This window comes from Littorina saxatilis, linkage group LG13 (assembly GCF_037325665.1).
Source record: "Littorina saxatilis isolate snail1 linkage group LG13, US_GU_Lsax_2.0, whole genome shotgun sequence".
In the NCBI taxonomy this organism is placed as follows: Eukaryota; Metazoa; Mollusca; class Gastropoda; order Littorinimorpha; family Littorinidae; genus Littorina; species Littorina saxatilis.
The window spans coordinates 19,371,280-19,396,194 of NC_090257.1; the positions used below are offsets into that span (position 1 = coordinate 19,371,280).

The window sequence follows — 24,915 nt, forward strand, 5'->3', positions numbered from 1 at the left end:
TCTTCGACGTTGACAGGCTAAAAAGAGAGTACTACATGGCTTGCTGTCATTCTGATCAGTGATCGCTCAACGGGTATCGCCAGTTATCTCTCTGACCGGACGCTACAGTCCTGCGCGAATCTATCAAAACAAAAATACAGAGTTATCTTCCATATGTTTTTCGCGAGCACTGATCTAAATTTGAGATCAGTGTTCGCGAGACGAAAATGATTGCAGATTGGCCGACTTCGACAGTGATCTCCGTTCTGTTCTTCACAGTTATGATAAAGACATTGTTCTAAGGTCAAAACAAGTCGAAATTTTGGGACTGCTGCCGGAAGGAGACCGTAATATATGGTTTCATCACTGTCAACTGGTTACAGAAAAAATCGTCTGCTCCAGTGAGCGCCGAAACCAAACGGTTGATTATCACGTGACACTTTTGCCATATTTAGAGTTGTTTGCACAGTAAATACAGCCGCGAAAAATAGCTCGCTTGAAACTGTCTTACATATCAATTCCTTTGTAATTCAAAAATTACAAAACACCATGAAAAATCATTATCGACGATCGCGAATCTGCTTATATCAATAATACATTACAAAAAGCTCTAAATATGTTAAAAAAAATCGGTTTCACAAGGAAACTCAAGGCATTCTGTCAGAGAGAGAATGAGCCGAACTCATTTTGACCTGAGGTCAGGATGGGCTTGCTGTGTCATACCAGGTTTACACTCGTTGTTTTTATTTCAAAAATATTGACATTTGAGCAAATAGAATTGTACAACCTAATTGTGTGAGAGTTTTGTAGGATTCTAAACCACTGAATATTTTGACCCCATGACATAATACAAAATGAACACTGTTGAAAAGGAAAGTTCTTTAAAAACTGGCCGAGCACGATTTCACTTAACAAGAAAGTTACTGGGATTTTTATTTTTCATAGTCATGAATAAAGAAATTGTTTTCTAGGGACAAGACCTCGGTCATTCTGCCCGAAGTACAGGTGGTAAATTACACATAAACACGCACGCACCTGGGTAGCGCGACTCTGAGGCTTCTAGCTTTCCAATGGAAGGGAGCGAACGAAATTTTACCTCGCGATGGGACAGTAAAATAATGAAACACAGCAAGCACTCAGGCTGTTGAATTTTGTTATTTGTCCAAGTGGAGATACGGCCTTATCCCGCCTCACCAGATCTAAGATGGTAAGCAGAACTGTTATTACGGGAAGGACTGTGCCTTTAAAAGAAGAGAAAGCTACAAGCCCCTGTGGGTGCAATTTTATCCTCGTAGTCTCGACCAGCCCCACTCTCGCCGCCACTCTCTCAGTGCCAGTTGTCTGGGCGCCCGCTGGTCTCGGCCAACCCTGTGAAAGTCTGGCAATTGGTCTACAGCTCTCTGGAATGACTCCTACAACGACGCTTATCCCCCCGTATTCCACCTCTTGCATCCGCAGGTAGTCTGCTTACCTGGCGCCGGGAGGGGGAGGAGAGGAAGAGGGGGGAAATGGGAGGGAGAGGGAGGAATGTGCTGAAGGGGTTAGGCGTGATTTTCGGTGCAAAGCGGACAGGTGGTTGTTTCCAAACTGCAGCGGAAGAGGAAAAGGGAAAATGTAAGAGGAGAAGGAGGGAGGGGAGGGGGCGGTGGCAGGTTGAAACAGACAAAAAGGGAAGTTTTCGGTTGTGGAGAAAAGGAGAGGGGGGGGGGGGGGGGGGGGTTGTAGGAACCCAAAGTCGACGTAAGAAAGATGAATGAATAAGGACAATGTCTGCTAAAATGAATTTAAGATTGAACATTGTTTGGCAAAGGCAAAATAACGTTCAAACAGAACGAGACGAAAACATTGTCTTTTGTAAAAAACAAAAACAAAAAAAACAAGAAGAGAGAATCATTCCTAAAACTGAAGGGTGGGGGCATTTGGAATGTAAAGAAGAAGAATATGATAATGTTTATTAACAAATCTTGATTATTGTTTGGGAAAAGGCAAAAGCAGTTCAAACAGACTCAAATGGAAATTGGGTATTGAAAAGTGAAAAGAATCATACAAAGAACCGGGGGCGGAGGAGGGGGTAGGGTGGGAGAGGTAGAGCATAATTCATGTAAGAAAGATGAATAGTGATCATTCTTATTAAAACAAAAAAGATAGTTGTTGGGAAAAGGGCAAGGCCAGGTAAACAAATGGCGTTCATGAGGATAAACGTGCACAGAAAGGACGCCCCTTTTTTGAGTTCCACTGTAATTCAGTGATTGTAATGAGACTTGGCGAAGAGGAGTCGTGTAAAGCATTTGCTTTTTTTGTTTTTATTAAAAGCAAAAAAAAACCAGAACATTCCCGTCAAAATTGTGTGTGTGTGAATCGTTCCTACTTAAAAGTGGTAACTGCAAACAATCGTAACATTAGAATAACAATAATAATAACGATTTTTATATGGCTCAAATCCTACCATAGTTCCAAGCGCCTTACAAACAAGAAATTCCTACGATGTACGAAAAACACCCCCGTCAAAGGGAAATAACCTTCTCAGTTGGTGGCAGTGACTGAGTGAGAATGGTTATTTCCCTTTGACCATGAAGATGTCCCTGTATAAGTCCTTGTATAAGTTTAATCCACCAATAACTCCCTAACCGTGTGTTTGACTGGTCCCAATTTTTGTAAGGACCGTCTCAGGAATGTATAGAACCTGTTCACCAAGTTTGGTGACGATCGGTCCGTTCATTCTTGAGATCTATATGCGAACACAAACACACAAACACCCAAACAAACACACAAACACCCAAACAAACACACAAACACCCAAACAAACACATCGAGCGAAACCTATACACAGCCCTATACCGGGGGTGTAAAAATCAAGGAATCAGCAAACAAATACAAGGGATACCATCAATCAGATAAGTATATTCCTCTTCGCGAAAATAATGTCAAATTATTGTAAGGGAAAAAGTCAGATGTCCATACTGTGATGTTAAAAGTCTGTTGGTTTTTAGTGGTTTGAAATAATTATACTAAGGGGCTCACCAAACTGTGCGTCCGTAGAAATTCAGGGAAGGGGTCCCACTACATATTGTTAGGATGCGTACCGTCAGTACTGTTGTCAGAACATGTTTTGCCAGATCTGCACAGAGATACATTTTCGGAGTTAATTGTACTGACATGAGCCTAATATGTTTGTAAAGGGCTCAGGGAACGTTCAAAAGTCGGCATTACGTTGTAATTAGCGCTCTTAAGATCGTGATCGGGTAGGAATGTGTATTCCAAAAGCAAGAATAGCATGGTGTTTAAACCTTCTAAAGTTCTACTGAGGGGGTCCCAGGACGCTGTATACATTTGAGTTGGGGGTCCCGGGACACTCTAGCAGAGACCACAGGAGCTTGTATCCAATCGCCGGTCGATCATTATTTACAGTCCACTACTACGACATACTACTACTGTAGTATATAGTAGTAGTATGTCGTAGTAGTGGACTGTAAATAATGATCGACCGGCGATTGGATACAAGCTCCTGTGGCAGAGACATACATTGGAGTGTCTATGGGGAGCCCTGCACTCGTACGTCGTTTTAAGTCTCTCGAACATTTAACAAGTCGCGTAAGGCGAAATTACTACATTTAGTCAAGCTGTGGAACTCACAGAATGAAACTGAACGTAGTCCGCCGCTAGTGCAAAAGGCAGTGAAAGTGACGAGCCTGTTTGGCGCGGCAGCGGTTGCGCTGTGCTTCATAGCACGCTTTACTGTACCTCTCTTCGTTTTAACTTTCTGAGCGTGTTTTTAATCCAAACATATTATATCTATATGTTTTTGGAATGAGGAGCCGACAAGGAATAAGATGAAAGTGTTTTTAAATTGATTTCGAAAATTTAATTTTGATAATAATTTTTATATATTTAATTTTCAGAGCTTGTTTTTAATCCAAATATAGCATATTTATATGTTTTTGGAATCAGCAAATGATGGTGAATAAGATGAACTTAAATTTGGATCGTTTTATAAAAAAAATATTTTTTTTACAATTTTCAGATTTTTAATGACCAAAGTCATTAATTAATTTTTAAGCCACCAAGCTGAAATGCAATACCGAAGTCCGGCCTTTGTCGAAGATTACTTGACCAAAATTTCAACCAATTTGGTTGAAAAATGAGAGCGTGACAGTGCTGCCTCAACTTTCACGAAAAGCCGGATATGACGTCATCAAAGACATTTATTGAAAAAATGAAAAAAACGTATGGGGATATCATACCCAGGAACTCTCATGTCAAATTTCATAAAGATCGGTCCAGTAGTTTAGTCTGAATCGCTCTACACACACACACACACACAGACAGACACACACACACACACACACACACACACACACACACACACACACACACAGACAGACACACACACACACACACTTACACCACGACCCTCGTCTCGATTCCCCCCTCTATGTTAAAACATTTTGTCAAAACTTGACTAAATGTAAAAAGATGTTTAAACGTAAAAGAACATTATTTTCTTCACAGTTTGACCTTTAAAGTCTCCTGCCTTCAGACTATTATTCAGACTTTATTGGTTTGACTGTCTGGGAGAAGAGACGGTTGCACGACTGGTGTGTAGACAGTACACGCTTGGTTTGAAGCCTGAGACAAGCGCTCTCTCGACTCAGACGATAATGACAGACAAGACAAATCAAGTGGCACACGTCGCGGCGCCACGTCCCAACTGGGGGAGGGAGGGGTTGGGGGGGGGGGGGGGGGGGGGGGGTGGGGGGGGTGGCGGTATGGGGTGCAGGAAGAAAGGTTGGAGGGGTGATGGTGGTGGTGGGAGGGAGGGGCGAAGTGGGGGGTGGGGGTGGGGGGATCAAAAGAGTGCACATACTAGTGTACTATACACTTTGCGATCAGAGGGAGAGGGGAGGGGGGGGATGAAGGTTATTATAGGGGGACGATAAATTGTCATCGATGAATTTTTTTTTTTTTGGGGGGGGGGGGAGGGGGGAGTGGACAAAAGCATAAGAGCTATAGAAGATACCCTCTGTTTCTGTCTGTCCCATTATCTGAATGTCAGAGTCTCTATCTAGCTGTTTGTCTGTCTGTCGTTTTGTCTGTCTCTCTGTCTGTCAGTCAGTCTCTCTCTCTCTGACTGTCTCTCTGTTTGTCTCTGTCTCTCTTAATCATTCCAATGGTGCTGTATGCACATTTACAGCTGTGAGCGGTTCTTATACGAGATTTTTCTTGTGTTCGATTAATTTATGAACATAATCATCGTATGATATTCGGAGAAGTAGCGCTTAACCTTAACAGGAAAGCCGCGATTTTCTGTATTCATTTTAACTTTCTGAGCTGGTTTTTAATCCACCATAAACATATGTATATATTTTTTGATTCGGGGAATGATGAAGAACAGTGAAATCTTTTTTGAATCTCTTTTGACGATTTGATTTGTAATTAGAATGTTGATGATTTTAATAAGCAAACTAACGAATGAATGTTTAAGCTTCCACGGTGAAATGCCATCCCATAGTCCGGCCTTAGTCAAAGATTACTTGACCAAAATTTCTATCAGTTTATTTGATAAACTGAGGGCATGATAGTGCACCCTCAACTTGTGTTCAAAGCCGGTAAGACGTCATGAAAGACATTTATCGAAAAAATGAAGAATAAATACACACTATCAGGGGATACAATTTGTAGGAATTCTCATGTAAAGTTTTATGCAGATCGGTCCAGTAGTTTTCTCTCTCTCACACACACACACCCACACCACACCCCCACACACACACACACCACCACCACCACCATCACCACCCTCGTCTCGATTCCCGGTCTATGTTAAAACATTTCATCAAAACTTGACTACATGCAAAAAGGGAAAAAAGGAAGGCCAAAAATCCACAGGAAATGATGTTTTTGATCCACTTAAAAAAAAATGCACGATGCACAGACACATAAAAAGAAACATTAACAGCCATGAATCAAATACTTAAACCGGGAAGAAAACACTCAATGACTAAGGAAGACCTCATTCACCTGAGGGCGTGCGAGCCAAATTCCTCCAGGGGAGAGAAAAAAGCCTCGGGGGTTGTCGAACCTAATGAAGCAAAGGGAGCTTATTCTCCCGATGTCTGCTCAGGCAAAGAATCGTCTGCTTCGGGCGCCATGCTGTCGATGGCAATTTTGAACGGCTGCCCAGCTTCTGAGACGAGACAGAGGAGAGAAATTGTTATTTTATTGTTTGCAGCCATTTAGTAAAAGCTCGTCCGCTCATTGCTTTGCTTTGCTGATTTTTATGAGGTCGGTGGTCGGGCGGCGACTGTCTGTAGATGTGTGGGTTTGTCTGGTGGTGGTGGTTGTGGTGGTGGCGGTTGTTTGTGTGTGTGTGTGTGTTTGTGTGTGTGTGTGTGTGTGTGTGTGTGAGAGAGAGAGAGAGAGAGAGAGAGAGAGAGAGAGAGAGCCAGAGAGAGACAGACAGACAGAAAGACAGACAAACATACAGACAAAGGCAGAGGCTTGAAGATATTCAGGAACTAAAAGCAACCTGGGAGGCTTCAACTTTTGCAAACGAGAATACAATGACGTCATCATATAGACCTGTCACTGAAAATCGCAGAAAAAAGGACACAAGTAAAGGCACTCACACACATACCCAGGGAGACAAGCCGCACCACCCGCCCTCGGTAAATCATTCAGTCAAGTATTGTCTGAATGTAAAAAGAAGAAGCGCAACTGAGAGAAGTTTTTCTTCCACGCTGTTTGTGAGCCGCACATTGAAACTTGTCTACTTTAGTGTTCGCACTCGCCGGTGTATAAAACCGCAATCCATGTCTGCAGGCCTCCGTGGCGTCTTCATTGAAGTCGCGGCCATAAATAATTGTAATACGATAATCCGAAGGTAGACGGTGGAGTAAGGAGAAGAGCCAATGTGGCCCCAAACCGCCCGTTAAACTGACGAAAGTTGTTACCGTAAATTATCACTAGGGGTAGGGTTTCGTTCAGTTAGTTTCAATTTCTGTTGTCAGTCTCTCAACCGTGAATGAATTTTGTTTTTGGTACTCGTATTTACAACCTAGGGCGTTTGTGCTAAACTTTGAATGAATTATGTTTAAGGGGCAACAAACGCCGGAGGGTGTGTGTGTGTGTGTGTGTGTGTGTGTGTGTGTGTGTGTGGGGGTGGGGTTGGGGGTGTATGGGTTGGGTTGGGAGGGTAGGAGGAAAAAAAGAAAGAGAAAGACAAGTCGCGTAAGGCGAAATAACAACATTTAGTCAAGCTGTCGAACTCACAGAATGAAACTGAACGCACTGCATTTTTTTTTTACCAAGACCGCATACTTGTAGTTTCGTCAGTCCACCGCTCGTGGCAAAGGCAGTGAAATCGACAAGCCAGAATAGTGCGGTAATGGTCGCGCTGAGCAGGATAACACGCTTTTCTGTATCTCTGTTCTTTTTAGCGTACTGAGTTTGTTTATAATCCAAACATATCATATCTATATGTTTTTGGAATCAGGGACCGACAAGAAAAAAAATGAAATTGTTTTTAAATCGATTTCGGACAATTAATTTTAATCATAAGTTTTATATTTTTAATTTTCAGAGCTTGTTTTTAATCCAAATATAACATATGGATATGTTTTTGGAATCAGAAAATGACGAAGAATGAGATGAAATTGTTTTTGGATCGTTTAAATTTTTTTTTTTAATGAAAAGTTTCCGATTTTTATTGACCAAATTCGAAAATTATTTTTTAAGACACCAAGCTGAAATGCAATACCAAAATCCGGCTTTCGTCGAAGATTGCTTTGCCAAAATTTCAATCTATTTCATTGAAAAATGAGGCAACTTTTACAAAAAGCTGGATATGACGTCATCAAAGGTATTTATCAAAAATATGAAAAAAACATCCGGGGATATCATTCCCAGAAACTCTCATGTCAAATTTCATAAAGCTCGGTCCAGTAGTTTAGTCTGAATCGCTCTACACACACACACACACACACACACACACAGACACACGGACAAAAACACACACAGACACACACACAGACACACACACACAGACACACACACACACACACACACACACAAACACACACACACACACACACACACACATACATACACCACGACCCTCGTCTCGATTCCTCTTCTATGTTAAAACATTTAGTCAAAACTTGACTAAATGTAAAAAAGAAAAAAGAAAAAAAAGATTGAGCCGGGTTCTTCGAGTCTCTTATGAGAGCAACCCACAAACCAGACAATGTCAGTATCGCAAAAAAGACAAGCTCGTGTCTCCGCAGTTAAACATTTAGTTATAACAGGAATGACATTTATTTTCCTACATTATTCGTGATGGCTTTGCTTCATGTTTCTAAAAAAAAAGTGAGAAAGCACCGACATATTCTTGGTCTTAACCACTGTACCACCTCCTCCCTTTGGTCGTAACTGCCTATGAGGGCGACACTTGCCATAAATTTTGACGAAGAAGCTCCGCCGAGTGCTCAGGCTTAAATCAATTGCTTGACTCTCAGCGAGCAAATCCGATGACTCTCGGTACTCCACCACGACGCCCTGTCTCGGCCGCCCCAAGTGATTTACGGCGCGGGGCAAGCCGAGACTGACAGAGTGAAGAGCAAGCAAAGGGAGGCAATAGGCTACCGATCATTAGCTGAACTTATCGGCTGAAGAGTGCTGTCTCTTTTTGACGATTACGCGGTATGTGAGCTCGAGAAAAAGAAAAAGTTGCGAGTGGCGAATTGAGATTGAGGAGACGGGAGGTAGGGCGGTGTGATGGGGGAGCGGGGGGTGGGGGGTAGAAAGAGAGAGAGAGAGAGAGAAAGAGAGAGAGAGAGAGAGAGAGAGAGAGAGAGAGAGAGAGAGAGAGAGAGAGAGAGAGAGACTCAGACTCAGACTCAGAACTTTATTACAAAAGGATAAAGGTTTTAGGCAAAGCCTATTCTTCCAACCTGTCCTTTATACAACACAGACGCACATTACAAATATAAATTCAATCATATAAAATACAGAAATATATTGTACAGAATGCAACACAATGTGCATTTAAGGAATTACATAAGGAGAACTCAAAAAATTACAAAATTACATTGACATAGAGAGAGAGAGAGAGAGAGAGAGAGAGAGAGAGAGAGAGAGAGAGAGAGAGAGAGAGAGAGAGAGAGAGAGAGAGAGAGAGAGAGAGAGAGAGAGAGAGAGAGAGATTTACAGCCAGCCCAAAACGATTTTTTGATTCGACTTTTTGGCATTTGAGAAACATCGCTTACATTGTCCTTCGTTGAGCTTGCAATCGTTACAGGTCTTGCTCCATCTCTATCTCTCCTTCCCCAACTCCCTTCCTCTCGCATTCTGTCTCTTCCTCTCCCCCCCCCCCCCTCTCCCCTCTATCCTTATTTCTCTGTGTCCGTATCTCTCCCTCCCTACAATACTCACTCCCATGGCTGTCTGGAGAAAAAAACAACACAGTCTGACAGTGCGGAACACAATCCTGAATTAAAAACGTATACATTCATTTCTTTGCATCTGAACCTGTTTCGCCTTTTTTTTCAGTACTTTTCCACACCAGGGATAATACACAAAAAGTATCAGCATTGTAAGAGTAACAAGTCTGTCTGTCTGTCTGTCTGTCTGTCTGTCTGTCAACCCAAACGTGTGTGCCTCGTTTCTCATACGTGTTGGTTGTTAATTTGTTGTCCCGAAGCTGTTCAAGTGATAGCATACTGGACAGTGACGCAATGCATAACTATTATTGAGAGCATAGGATGCGTACAGTTAAATACTACTGATCGTCAGGCCTACCAATCAACTGACGTATATTTGGGGATACAATGCAGCTGGATTTGATGGCACAAGTTATTGATGACTAGCAACATATCGCAATCGGCGATACGGGCCGAGCTTGTGACGTTATTTCGGATGAAATTGTGCTCATTGTATTGTACCAACGGCTATGACGTGTTACAGGTCAATGACGTGATGCTCAGGCTTTACGTAATGAAAACGTAACAAGTAATGAATAGTTCATCCTTTGAGACGGGGAAAACATGTGACGGACATTGTTACGTCATTTTGGGTCGACAGTGCACATTGTGACGTAATAAGTGGTGTGACGTGTTTCAGGTCAGTGACATGGTGCTACGGCTCGTACGTCCCGCTCTTCTTCTGGTGTTCTCTGTCCTGGTCACGTGTGCGAGACGGGATAGAGGTGAGTCCGTATACACAACCATCTTAAGATTATTCACTTTTTCGCAAAGTAACCAACCCAACATTTATTTCCAAACATCCTCTGCTTGGGAACGATTTATTTTGTTTACTTATTTTTCTGCTTGTCTCAGCGTGTCTTTCTTGTCGGTCTGGTCATCTCCGTGTCTACCTTTATTTCTTGTTCATGGTGCCTCACTCAAACATTAATAAAATAAATTAATGAGATTTATAAATTAATGAGGTCAGTGTTATTAGAAGTATGATAGGCGTGCTTGTTATTACATACGTGAACCTATGTTTTATGTTTTATGTGTGCTGTCCTTTTGTCCAATTGTTGTTATGATCGTTTACAGGCAGGCAGGGTGTGACGAAGAAAATTTTCCATTTTTATGTTATTATCAATACTTTTCTGTTTGTTGTAGGGGTGTTTTGTACACTGGGAGGCAAACGCTACAGAATGGGGGAGACCTGGCATCCAACGTTAGTTCCATTCGGAGAGAACGCCTGTATCAACTGCACATGCCATGAGGTAGGTCTGGTCATTCTGCCCCCTCCCTCCACCCCTACTCCCCGCCCGGCCCAGTGATCGGGAGGTCGTGGGTTCGAACCCCGGCCGGGTCATACCTAAGACTTTAAAATTGGCAATCTAGTGGCTGCTCCGCCTGGCGTCTGGCATTAAGGGGTTAGTGCTAGGACTGGTTGGTCCGGTGTCAGAATAATGTGACTGGGTGAGACATGAAGCCTGTGCTGCGACTTCTGTCTTGTGTGTGGCGCACGTTATATGTCAAAGCAGCACCGCCCTGATATGGCCCTTCGTGGTCGGCTGGGCGTAAAGCAAACAAACAAACAAACAAACAAACAAACTCCCCGCCCGTCCACACAACTCCAATACAATCTGGTATAGTCACAGTGCTCTCCACTTTGCATTTATCGAAGTAATTTTTTTTGTTTTGTCTGTCTGCCTGTCTCTGTATGTTTCTCTCTCTCTCTGTCACTTTCTTTCTTTAATATTCCCCTCTCTCCCTTTATTCCTTTTTTCTTCCGTTGTTTCTGTATGTTTCTTCATTTGTTTTCTTCCTCCTACTCCTCCCCTAGCTCCCCCTCCCCTTCCTCCTCCTCCTCCTCCTCCTCATCTCTCTCATCCCCTTTCTCTTAATCCGTTTATCTTCCTTCCTTCCTTCTTGAACTCTTTACCTATTATTCATTTATTGTTTTTAGGGCGGAAATGTGAAGTGTCAGGGTATAGACTGCCCGCGCCCTGACTGCGAGGAACCAAAGATTGCAGAGGGGGAGTGTTGCCCTTCTTGTGATAGTGAGTATATATTTTCACTCTAGATCTGTGTGTGTTTTGTTTGTCAGTAGTTCGAGTTTTGATTTTGTAATTCTTCAAAAGTTTTGTTTGTTTTGTTAATTTGCCTCAGAAAATTTCGTCAAATTCCTTCTCTTTCAAGCAATGGAATGAATTTTTTCCTTTAGAATTCTTGCATTTTGATGTGTTTTATCTTGCAGTCATTTGACTAAAATTGAAGGAAAGGAAAGTTTTATTTCAAATGTACGCGGCTCACGTGGTTGTTTAAACTGACATGACGGACATTTAAAAAAAAGTAATGTACGCATATATATACCTCTTCAGTAATGCCATGCACCTTAATCATTTAATAAAGACAGATATTTTTTTTAAAACTTTTGGTTTGTATTTATATCATACTTTTAAAAACTTCAGGAGAAAATAAATAAAAATGACTTTTAATTTTTAACATTTATTTCCTAATAAAGATATCCAAAATACGCCTCTTTTGAAAATAAAACAATAGTTTCTGCTTTTCTAATTGACTCAAAATGATGCACGGCGACTGCTCTAGTAAACTCATGTGTTAAAAAAAAACACCAGGAAAAAACTCGTGTGGTCAGGATATCATGGGTTAGTCATACAACTAAATATTTTAAGCAGTTTCTAATCAGCTAATGCAATTGTTTGATTTGTTGATTATTGCCATACGCTGTTGCACTTTTCTCTTTTTGATCGTCAGAGAAATGTTTACTTATTACTTTTTCGACACTGTCGTTATTTTGTGTGCATGCACTGACAATAATTTCTATTGCGGAATGCAAACGTCTTCGATGTGGTATTTTCATTAATGTCAGGTATTAAATGTTTTGTGAAGTGCATGTGAAGTAACAATTTCACTTTTAAACGCAAGCAATTATAACCTACTTTTATTGAGCATGTTAAACTGAATCGTTTCACCTCGCAGGAATAATAGTTTGTGTATTTGTTTTTTTGCTCGTTTAATGCACTAATCCTCATACTTTTAGTTTCTTTGTTAGTCCTGTGTTGACAACTCTTCGACAAGCGCTTAGAACTGTACCCACGGAATACGCGCTATATAAGCTTCCTATTGATTGATTGATTGACTTTTCAACGAATGAACCATCCCAAATTCAGTTTTATTCTCAACCGTTTCGTACCTAACCCTTTGGCTTGTATGTGGTAATATACACAGATATCACACAATATATCACAATCTGATTTGCATGTGTGTATATTAACCTTATATCTGCCGAGTGTTGCCATTGCACGTGACACGCACCACCCTGCGTCTTATTTAGATTTTGACAACCTTCCTCCCACAGTTGGGAAAGAGGGTTCGAAGGAGAAGGAAGATCGGCGGCCAGGCTGTGACTTTGACGGGAAGACCTACAAGGATGGTGATGTCTTCCCCTCCAACAGCACAGGCCTGAGACCCACGCGGCAAGAGCAGTGCGTCATTTGCGTCTGCGCGGTGAGTGTGACGTCACGAAGAATGACGTCAAGACTAGAGTGTTCAGATAGCTTATTTCTGTTAACTGTTGCTATCCATATGACGCCGTTTTAGAAAGTTTTTTAGTGCGTCATGTAGGGTATGCACGAGGAAGTGAGCGTGAGTGTGAGTGTGAGTGTGAGTGTGAGTGTGAGTGTGATGTCACAGACAATGACGTAATAACGGGATGGTTCATAGTGCTTGAATGGATTAAGCTTATTTCTTCTAAACGTTTGCCATAATCCTTCTGATGCCGTTTTAGAACGCTTTTAAAAGTGCGTCATATAGGGTATGTACGACTACGTGAGTGTGCCGTTGTTATGAATGACGTCATTTGTGGATGAAATGATGTGAGTGTTATTGTTGTGTAATTTTCTTCTCTGACACGTAAAACGATTCATCTGACACTGTTTTGACATGGGTTTGAGAATCTTAAGATAGATTCTATGTCTATTGGGACGAACCTTTTTTTTCCAAAAGTTTTGCAATCAACATGAGAATAATGAATTTTAAATATGGGCAGCGTGGACTAAACATTTTTCGTTGAAAACATTTATATAATATATACACTATTAATATGGATTGTGCAATAAAACAAATCATGAATATTTAAGCATTTGCTTTGGGTAAAGAGCAAATGAACGAGATTCCCTCGACATATTTTAGTGTGCGTGTGTGTGTGTGTGTGTGTGTGTGTGTGTGTGTGTGTGTGTGTGTGTTTGTTTTCGTGTGTGTGTGATGTGTGAGTTTGTGTGTGTGTGTGTGTGTGTGTGTGTGTGTGTGCGCTCTGTTGCTATTGTACATCGCCGTGAGCTCTAGTGAGAATGGGCGATTATTATTATTATTTTATTTGGACGATTTCGGTTTCTGTATGACGTGTCACGTTTTCGCGTGTAAATAAAGCACTCTCGTACACTCACGGAATGAATTCAATATTTTGACTTTTGCAGGTGGGGAAAGTCTTCTGTCAGCTGAAGACGTGTTTGCCAACCAAGTGTAAAAAGTTCAAGAGTGTCCCGGATGACTGCTGTCCTCAATGCGCAGGTCAGTGAAACGTCATGAGACGTCACTGCCGTTATGTTCTAAACTGCAAACCATTATACAAGTATAAGAAAAGCAACCAAGCAAAGAAAGAAAGAAAGTTAGAAAGAAAGAAAAGAAGAAAGAAAGAAAGAAAGAAAGAAAAGAAGGAAGAAAGAAAGAAAGAAAAAAAGAAAGAGAGAAATAAATAAATAAATAAATAGACAAAGAAAGAAAAGAAGAAACAAACAAATGTTTGTGTTTTGTAACAGTGACACATAAGCTCGTACGTTATATGGCTTTCTTGATTTCAGATTTGTAAAAAATCAATTATTCCTTTTTTTTGTTGATTGTTCTTTTTTTGTCTAGCTGCATGATTATCATTTTTCGAGGGCTTTACATTTGTTTAATGTTTTTTTTAGAGTTATTGCGTTTGTTCTTTTGTCATTTCTTCTTCACATTTATGCTACTCTTGCAGTATGATATGGAAAGCTTTCGTTTAATTCTGTGTACTTTTTCTCTTTGGTTTAACGTTACTGACGTTTTTCTCTGTTTCTGTTTTCTTCATTTATTTGTTTAAATTTTTTATTGGGCCTTCTTTTTTTTTAGATCTGCGTGCTGTCCAGCTTCTTCTTTTCTTTTATTGTTCCTATAATGTTTCTCTTAAAGCAGACCGGCAGGCTGGCTTTAACTATTTGCTTTCTTTCTACGAAGAAATGCTTTATAATAATATGACAATTTTGCTCGTGCTTTCGGCGCCATTTTGTTTATTCCAACATGAGTTTTCTTTGCCATATAAAGAATAAAATTGCAAAGGTACAACCCCTCCCCCCCCACCAGCCCCATACTGAATTCGCATGTCTTCTCTTTTTTTTCCCCCCCATGTATACAGCTTTGTAGAGCAAGCTTTGTGCTTTGGCTTACGGCAGCTTTGTGTGTATCTTTTACAGATGAGTCAGACTACACGGATGATTATCGCCATTACCTTCTTTCAGATCCCAAGCAGTACAACAGATCAGACGCAGGTAAGTCATAAGTCATCCCCTTTGAAACCCGAACCATTCAATCACCGTTCACCCCCCCATCCCCCCAAAAAAGAAGAAAACACTAAACAACCCCACCACCACCAACCGCACCAAAAACAAGCAAACCCACACAAAACACACACACAACAAAACCACCCCCTCTGAAAACAACTAATTAAACCCAATGAACACAGAAATACTTCTTTCTTCTTCTTCAGCGTTCCAGAAATTCTGGTGACGTGTGAGCTCGTTTGCCCATTTGGGTTCCCCACACTATACTCTGAGAGCATAGTCAGCTCCACTCCGCTTTCGTTGAGTAGGCATGCTGGGTATTTTCGTGTTTCCATAACCCACCGAACTCCGACATGGATTACAGGATCTTTTCCGTGCGCACTTGGTCTTGTGCTTGCGTGTACACACGAAGGGGGTTAAGTCACCAGCAGGTTTGCACATAAGTTGACCTGGGAGATCGGAAAAATCTCCACTCTTAACCCACCAGGCGGCAGCGACCGGGATTCGAACTCACGACCTCCCGATTAGGAGGCCGACGTCTTACCACTGCGCCACTTTGCCCGTACACAGAAATACAAAAACCAATGCTTATTTTCGCTGTGCACCAAAATCCATTGATTTTGTTATTTGTTTAAGTCATCGAAAGGTCAAACATTATTGTCTGCAATGACTTCAGAAGTCAAGTGATCAAACCATGTACAGCTCCATACTCATTTTAGTCACGTGCTTGATATTTCTACTGTCATGAATTTCTTCTCTTTATTTCTTGAACCATAAAGCTATTATACACAACAGGTATAGAATTGCGCAAAAAGTATTGCAGAAACTAAAATCATTTCATCTTTCAATTGATGGATTTGTACAGTTTTTGCAACAGGCAATATTACAATCAACTTGACCATAAACTCTTACTTACTGATAAACATTGTGCAACGGTTCAGTTATTTCTAATATGCACCTAATAATTTTCTATGGCATGGATTGTGCAACAGTCAATATGTCAATACACCCTGCACACAGTCCCTCTTACGTGAGTTAATTTAAGTATTAAACAACTCTTATTTTAGACAATTTTGTCACCTCTTGTAAATTTGACTCTTGTGAATTGATTCAACTGAAACGTTGAAAATCACCCATAGGTAGACATTTTCTGCTCACCCCTCCTATGTTTATTTCAGACTGTTCCACAGCAATGGGATTACATCGCAACGGCAGCAGCTGGCATCCCGTCATAGACATGATTGGCGTCGCTGGTTGCATCACGTGTACTTGCATCGTGAGTACGAGGGCCTCTCTCTAAATCCTTTGTATTCACCTTTTTTGTGCCTTTCTCGAAAATGACAAGGGCAGATAAAGTACAAGGAAAATCAGGGAATAAAGACAGTACCGTAGTATACTTTCGTTCAGCTACACTCTTGGCTGGACCGGCACGGTTGGCCTAGTGGTAAGGCGTCCGCCCCGTGATCGGGAGGTCGTGGGTTCGAATCCCGGCCGGGTCATACCTAAGACTTTAAAATTGGCAATCTAGTGGCTGCTCCGCCTGGCGTCTGGCATTATGGGGTTAGTGCTGGGACTGGTTGGTCCGGTGTCAGAATAATGTGACTGGGTGAGACATGAAGCCTGTGCTGCGACTTCTGTCTTGTGTGTGGCGCACGTTATATGTCAAAGCAGCACCGCCCTGATATGGCCCTTCGTGGTCGGCTGGGCGTTAAGCAAACAAACAAACAAACTCTTGGCTGGATTTCTTTTCCACGTTACGACGCGCGGACGTTGAAAAACCTGACCACCGAGATGAAAATAAAACTAAAATTTACTCTTTTTCCTCTTCTTTTCAGAATGGCAACGTGTCCTGCAAACGTCTGGAATGTTCCGCCCTGTCCAGCGCGTCCTGCGAAACGCCTGACCATCCTGATGCGCCGTGCTGCAGGCAGTGTGCGGTCCACAAGGCCTCGGACAGAGTGGAAGTGCCCGCTGGTCACCCTAAGGGCTCCAAACACAAAGACAAGGGCAAAAAAAGGAAACGAGGCAGGAAGAACCGAAAGAGGAAAAAGAAGGGGAGAAGGAAGCGGAAGAAGAAGGGAGGTTAGTAAAGAACGAGAGAGAGAGAGAGAGAGAGAGAGAGAGAGAGAGAGAGAGAGAGAGAGAGAGAGAGAGAGAGAGAGAGAGAGAGAGAGAGAGAGAGAGAGAGAGAGAGAGAGAGAGAGGTTAGTAAAGAGAGAGAGAGAGAGAGAGAGAGAGAGAGAGAGAGAGAGAGAGAGAGAGAGAGAGAGAGAGAGAGAGAGAGAGAGGGAGAGAAAGAGGGAGAGAGAGTGAGAGAGAGAGAGAGAGAGAGAGAGTGAGAGAGAGAGACAGAGAGAGAAAAAGAGAGAGAGAGACACAGAAAGAGAGAGAGAGACAGAGAGAGAGAGAGAGAGAGAGAGAGAGAGAGAGAGAGAGAGAGAGAGAGAACGAAAAAAATTCTCTGCCTTGGTTTCTTTTGACTTTCTTCCTCCTCTCACATTTTATGTTTTTTTCTGTCCTGCCGGACACAATTGTCAGTATTGCAAAGGGGAACGAACAAACAAACAAAGGGTTAGGTTTGCTGACGGACAGACCAACGCAACACCTTAATGACATAGTTAACCAACACATGTACAATCAGTTGCAACGTTTTCCTAAACAAACGTTATTGGATTCCTCTACGTTACGGTTAATTCTTTTCCTTTCCTTTTCATATTTTGGTTCTTTGCTTTTTTCTTTTCCAATTGTGTTTTGGTTAACATTTTTAATATGGTCCTCAGAAAGCCTTCCTGGGTGAAACATTTGACGAAATTGTGCTGTCTTTGTGAGTAAAGATCCTTTTTGTTAAAAAAAACACCCCACTTATTTATGAATTCGCGTCTCCATTTCAGTGTCAGTTCGAGGTCACCGTAGATGCAAAGCCTCAGACAGAGAGCAAGTGCATCCGCACCGGAAGGCCAACGTCACTTCCGTGGCGGCCATTTTGTCCGAGCTGTGTCTACCACGCAACACAGACCGTCTTGTGTACAGAGGAAAGGGAGACGACTTCGAGATGTTGGCCTTCGACAACCTGAAGACAAAGACTGTTGAGATGTTGCGCTGGGAAGTGAAGAAACGTAAGGATATTTTCCGAATTGAATTTTGTTACAATATTACATTTTTAAGTAAGTCAGAAACGTTCTTGGAAGTCTGCGGCTGTGTCGATGTGCACAACATAGCTCCGAGGACGTGTTTTCCGGGTTAATTTTTCCTAGTTTTTTTGGGGGGAGGGCATATCTGTCATGCTACGCAAAACAAACTTGTTGTGACCTGTTATTTTCGGAATAACACTTTGTATTCATTCAACATTAGATTTTTCTGGTTCGAGCTAATTGACGCCAGAGGCCGACTAAACCTCATAGCTCGATCGAGAGTATAACAGTACAAATGGTTGTGTTCAACTCGATTTCTAGCTCGGTCTCCTAGAACAATGACTGTCTTGAGCCGTGTCATATTTCATATATTTTGGTGAAATATTTTTTCTTCTTCTTCGTCGTTCATTGGCTGAAACTCCCACGTTCACTCATATTTTTGCTCGAGTGGGTTTTTACGTGTATGACTGTTTTTATCCCGCCATTCAAGCTGCCATACGTCGATTTTGGGGGAAGCATGCTGGGTATTTTTGTGTTGCTATAACCCACCGAACTCTGACATGGATTACAGTATCTTTTCCGTGCACACTTGGTCTTTTGCTTGCTTGTACACACGAAGGGGGAATAAGGCACTAGCAGGTCTGAACATAAGTTGACCTGGGAGATCGGGAAAATCTCCACCCTTAACCCACCAGGCGGCCGCGGCCGGGATTTGAACTCACGACCTTCCGATTAGGAGACCGATGTCTTATCCACTACGCCACTGCGCCCGTCGATCCGTGTCAAATGTCATATATGTTGGTCAAATACAAATAAGGTAATTGTCACAGTGCAGTTTTGTTGGTCCGTTGTTCGGGTATGTCTTTGTGGATTTGTGTTAACAGAGGAATATTCTTTTGGGCCGCCACATGTACCTGAGACTATTTTTGTTTTGCAGGTAAACTGTTAGACACTGAACATAGCATGGTCCTTGTGGACGAGGTTCGCCCCACGATAATGTGCAGTCAAATTATTGGAGCAACCAACAAAGGTAAGTAATATCATTAGAAGGAGGGAGAGAGAGAGAGAGAGAGAGAGAGAGAGAGAGAGAGAGAGAGAGAGAGAGAGAGAGAGAGAGAGAGAGAGAGAGAGAGAGAGAGAGAGAGAGAGATGCGTACGTGAGGGGAGAGAATTTTCACAAATGCTTTGTTCCCCTTCTTACCGGACAACGACTCTCAATCATTCACACACCCAGCATTGCAAACAAATCATATTTGATAAAACACAATTCAAATTCATATGAATCATAAGGAGAATTGGAAAACCTGAATATGCCATACTTAGTATAATCTTAGCTTGTTGTGTGGTAACAAATGTTCATATCGTATTGTACATGTCCGGAATAAATGTTGTTTAAACCAATATGCCATTTGTTTTTACAGGCGGCTTCAAGAAGCTGTTGAGGAAGATCGACTCCAAGCAAAAAAAGTGCAAGTCTCGAGGGAAACCCTGCTCTACACGAACACTGGAGAAAATCATCAAACGGGATAGACGTCTCAAAGACCTGCCCACTCAGAGCGTGTGTGGAGAGTAGAGATGATGTCACAGACAATGACGTCATTTTTCAAGAACAACGACATCAAAGCAAAGGCATGTCACAAGCCATGACGTAAGTTTCCGGGAAACTTTATGACACTGCAGTGCAGAAGGAAGGTGAAGCTTCGTCGTCATCGAATACTTCTGACCTATAACAGTGAGACCCTTAAGTCTACCTATGACATCATCGTCTATGACGCCACTTTGGAATTATTTAAAAACGTTGGGCCATTGCTTTGGCAGCGAAGAGTGAAACCAGATGCTCACCAAATGTTGACAATGAAACCACTACAAGATTGTAATAATGAAGCGAAGTGAAGTTACTCATCAAAAGCAATGTCGAATATAAGTCACTGTAAAACTGTATGATGGAATCGACGTAACGTTACTGTGTCGAAGAAAAATTTTCGGTGGCGTTTCAAATATTGCGGTAACAGCATGGTCACCGCAAAAGAGGTAAAATAGAATACTTGTGCAGAAATGGCATATTGCGTTGGTAGTCGGTGAAACGTCGAAACTTATTTCAAATCAACGAAAACGTCGCTTTCATTTCGGCAGAAACGCCGAGCTTTTTCACGGAGGGGAAAAAAGTGATGCTACGCACTGACTTAAACCGTCCTTAAAAGTGACAAACGTTTGTGACTATTTTGGCAAATATGCATGAGAAATGAATCTTAGCTGTACATCTGTTCTTTGAACAGAGGGTTTGGACGTAAAATGGTATGAACTTTGGGTTCGGAAGTATCCGTAAATATTTGCCACTTTGTTATGAAAAACACTCTATGCACAAGAAGACTGATGCATCAGCATGAACGGAATTGTGTGCGAGGCTTTATAGATCTTCACTAGTTGACGTGGTATGGTTTTTTTTCTCATGAAAATTGCTCTCTGGGTTTTGAAAAAGAGTATTTCCTAGCTTCTTTGTGAACACAAGACCTCTTGCACCAGAGATGAACACGTGGACTGATTGACACATTCTCACAGCGAACAATGTCTTGGGGAATTTTCTAATGAGAATTGTTATCAGCGGTGTGAAAAGAGTATATGAACATAAGAACTCTTGAACCAAATACGAACACAACAATACGATTTTGGACACATTCGCACAGTGTAGAGTGCTGAGGAGGCTGACATCCTCCCCTAGGATTGTCTGTTTGCAGCCGTCGCTAGGAGTCCAGGGGAGGTGATCACCTCTGCACCCTGACGGACAATTGTTTAAATGCATAACAATACATTGCACCTCCTCCCTATTAAAAGCGACATGAACATTGATAAACTGGTCAGTTCTGCATGAGGACGGTATAATTACTTAACTCAATGTACAGTAGACGAAACCTGCTCGCTGCCAGAAGGGACACCGAATCGTGGTAAAATGGTCAATTCGAACTGGACAACATGTCATCTTTGTTCGTCAGCTTTCAGTTGGACTTCTCGCTATTGTAGTTCATGTTAAGGCTTGTGTGTGATGGAAATGGAGACAGCTACACATCTTGTCTGTGTCTGCTTGACATTCTTGACCGTCTGCACGAAGAGGTTGTGACACAGAAATGGAACTTTGTCGGGATTTGGTGTAAAAGAACAATTGTGTGTGGATGGATGTATGTTGTCGACATTTTGACAGTCCGGACAGCAGTAATCATTCACGGGCTGTGATGCGAACATGGAGTTGGAAGCCTCAAAAGAACAAACGACTTACGACATACACACACACATTATATACTTGTACACACAATTGCAGTGTAACATTTCAAACGTGACCTCAGTTTTGTGCAAATCAAGTTATACTGAGTATGACGTCAAACAAGTTCGGGGCTAGTGACGTCATGCAGAGGTCTAGCCAATCTGTGTTGGCAGGATTGCGTCACACATAATGCAACAAGTGGCTGGTGTATTTTGTGTGTGTGTTTCACAGTAACTGTTGCTTTGTATAACAGTCCTTTGAGTGGTACATTTTGTTATGTGAGCACAGTTGAGCAGAGTGGACGAACGTTGGTGATATCTCTACTTTTGATGAATATACCGTAAACTGCGTTTTAAATAAGGCTTCAACGCGAACGTTGGTGATATCTCTACTTTTGATAAATATACCGTAAACTGCGTTTTAAATAAGGCTTCAACGCGAACGTTGGTGATATCTCTACTTTTGATAAATATACCGTAAAACTGCGTTTTAAAAAAGGCTTCAACGCGAATGTTGGTGATATCTCTACTTTTGATATATATACCGTAAACTGCGTTTTAAATAAGGCTTCAACGCGAACGTTGGTGATATCTCTACTTTTGATAAATATACCGTAAGCTGCGTTTTAAATAAGGCTTCAACGCGAACGTTGGTGATATCTCTACTTTTGATAAATATACCGTAAACTGCGTTTTAAATAAGGCTTCAACGCGAACGTTGGTGATATCTCTACTTTTGATAAATATACCGTAAACTGCGTTTTAAATAAGGCTTCAACGCGAACGTTGGTGATATCTCTACTTTTGATAAATATACCGTAAACTGCGTTTTAAATAAGGCTTCAACGAAGCGTGTTAATTGTTTTCTCGAATGTTCTTTAACTATCTGTCCGTGAACGAAGACGAAAATGCGTTTGTAAATTGTAAGTCCAAAGCTTGCAAGACTCTCTTCAACACAAAATATTTCCGTGTAAGTAACTAACGCTGATGGGGTCTATGTCGACCAAAAGAGTGGGATTCCATGTAGGTGGAGTTCCTGTAGGTGGATTCCCTGTATACAGGGAATACCACAGGGTGTAGTTCCTGTAGCGTTTCGCTGATATCGCTGAAAGTCACGTGACGCTTAGCGACATCGGTAGAATATGATGTTTTTCGATCATTTTTGATATTTCTTAGAAATTCGAGTATGGTTTGCAAGTTTTATTGAAAAACTCCACCCTGTGGGATTCTCTATATACAGGGAATCCCTCTACAGGAACTCCACCTACAGGGAATCCCACTCTTTTGGTCGACATAGACCCCATCAGCGTAACTAACCACAAACAGAGTGATGCATACTGACTGTGGTTAAATATACCTTGAGTGGTTTGCTATGCTGGGACTGCCAGCCACTCGGTAATTGTGACACCAGTTCCTCCTTTGTAATGATTTTATTACTATGTTGGTTAAGCTGTTAGAAGGAAGAATTCGTGTATGGCATCATTCTTCCGTCCGAAGAACCACCTTTACTTTTGTTAGTACACTAATGTACTTGGTTTTTGAGCGCTTGCTGTGAACAGACCTGCCTCGTTTCTAATGTTATGAAATTGAAACCACAATGGCCGATTTGCTCTTGTGCAAAAAGAGTTTGTCTCTGGTATGGCGCTGTTATGCAAGCCTAGCTGTTCTTTCTCGTAGTAATCTTATATAAAAAGTGTCTCTTCTTTTCCGTGTCTCTGCTATGCAAAATGGTTTGTTTTTTCTAACGCCTCTCTTATGCGAAACCTATATGTTCTAACTCGTGCCACTGTTATGCAACATCTCTCTTATGCAAAACCTAGCTGTTCTTTCTTATGCTTCTCTTATGCAAAAAGTGTCTTCATTTGTAATGCTATTCTTATGCAAAACCTAGCTGTCCTTTCTTATTCTTCTCTTGTGCAAAACATGTCTTAATTTTTTTTAATGATATTCTTATGAAAAACGTGTCTGTTCTTTCTCAATTAAGCCCCTCTTATGCAAAAAGTGATTTTATCTCAATGCTATTCTTATTCAAAAAGGGATTGTTCTATCACAATTAAAGCTACTCTCATGCAAAAGTGTCTGTTGTCATGCAAAAATGTAAGAAAACCCCACCCAATATGTATGTTGTAAAGTTGATATTGTGCGTTAGCTGTTGCTGATACTTCTAGACATTTCTTGTTAGAACTGTACAGCGCCGAAGAGTGATTTTCAATATGGTTGTGATTGGTGCTATTATACTGTTTATTGTATTTGACATACGTTCGTGTCTCTTACAGAGTGCTTATGTCAAAACAAATGTCTGCTTCCCCAAACGAGTTGTAAATAAAGGTGTGGCTGAAATCAAAATTTGGTAAGGAAAAGGTGCGTTACCTTTGAAAGCCAGTGTACAGTTTGGAATATGTTTTACTGGTACCGCGAAACTGTTGTTGGCTTTGTGAATTGCCCTCTTGTACTGGGTGTGTTTTTGTGTTGTTATGTTTAGTGATTGCTTAAGGCCTGTGAGTAGACTGGGGTGAGAAAGGTCTGTGGAGGAACGGGGGGTGTGGGGTGGGGGATGGGGTTTCAGGGAGGTGTAGCAAGCGTAGAGTTTAGAAATAAATAACTTCTTAATTTGCACTCTTTATCATAAAACATACACACTCACGCACGCATATAATCCCGTAGTCGCCAATGCAGAGCGACAGGCACGCATGCACGTGTACACACACACACACGCACACACACACACACACACACACACACCACACACACGTACGCACGCACGCGGCCCAAAAGACAGACAGACAGACAGACACACACACACAAACAATACACTATTGTTACTCTAATGTGTTCCTTTAATTATTTTTAAAAGGTCACCATATTGGAAAGGTCCTACTGACAGGATGCCTTTTTGTTGTTCCGGCACATGTAGATATAAATGTTATTCCCACACAATGCTCTTGTTCAAGGGTCACTCCTTCTTTTGACAACAGTTGGGCGAACCATCCCAGGCTATGCTTTAGATGAGATGAGACCATCCCAGGCTATGTTTTAGATGAGATGAGACCATCCCAGGCTATGCTTTAGATGAGATGAGACCATCCCAGGCTATGCTTTAGATGAGATGAGACCATCCCAGGCTATGCTTTATATGAGATGAGACCATCCCAGGCTATTCTTTAGATGAGATGAGACCATCCCAGGCTATGCTTTAGATGAGATGAGACTATCCCAGGCTATGCTTTAGATGAGATGAGACCATCCCAGGCTATGCTTTAGATGAGATGAGACCATCCCAGGCTATGCTTTAGATGAGATGAGACCATCCCAGGCTATGCTTTAGATGAGATGAGACCATCCCAGGCTATGCTTTAGATGAGATGAGACCATCCCAGGCTATGCTTTAGATGAGATGAAACCATCCCAGGCTATGCTTTAGATGAGATGAGACCATCCCAGGCTATGCTTTAGATGAGATGAGACCATCCCAGGCTATGCTTTAGATGAGATGAG

At 41.7% G+C, this 24,915-nt stretch overlaps 1 protein-coding gene across 1 annotated transcript in view; it reads left to right on the forward strand.

The window, feature by feature from the left end:
* LOC138983802 (chordin-like protein 2) overlaps positions 1 to 23,953 on the forward strand; it is a 30,764-nt gene extending 6,811 nt beyond the window's left edge. Inside the window, exons 2-12 of the mRNA XM_070357133.1 lie at positions 10,093 to 10,177; positions 10,599 to 10,705; positions 11,395 to 11,488; positions 12,811 to 12,959; positions 13,928 to 14,021; positions 14,948 to 15,022; positions 16,213 to 16,310; positions 16,870 to 17,116; positions 17,926 to 18,150; positions 19,103 to 19,195; positions 19,587 to 23,953. Coding sequence (XP_070213234.1) covers positions 10,102 to 10,177; positions 10,599 to 10,705; positions 11,395 to 11,488; positions 12,811 to 12,959; positions 13,928 to 14,021; positions 14,948 to 15,022; positions 16,213 to 16,310; positions 16,870 to 17,116; positions 17,926 to 18,150; positions 19,103 to 19,195; positions 19,587 to 19,738 — 1,410 coding nt within the window. The 5' untranslated portion in view covers positions 10,093 to 10,101 and the 3' untranslated portion in view covers positions 19,739 to 23,953. The remainder of the gene's footprint in view (positions 1 to 10,092; positions 10,178 to 10,598; positions 10,706 to 11,394; positions 11,489 to 12,810; positions 12,960 to 13,927; positions 14,022 to 14,947; positions 15,023 to 16,212; positions 16,311 to 16,869; positions 17,117 to 17,925; positions 18,151 to 19,102; positions 19,196 to 19,586) is intronic.
* The last annotated feature ends 962 nt before the right edge of the window (positions 23,954 to 24,915 follow it).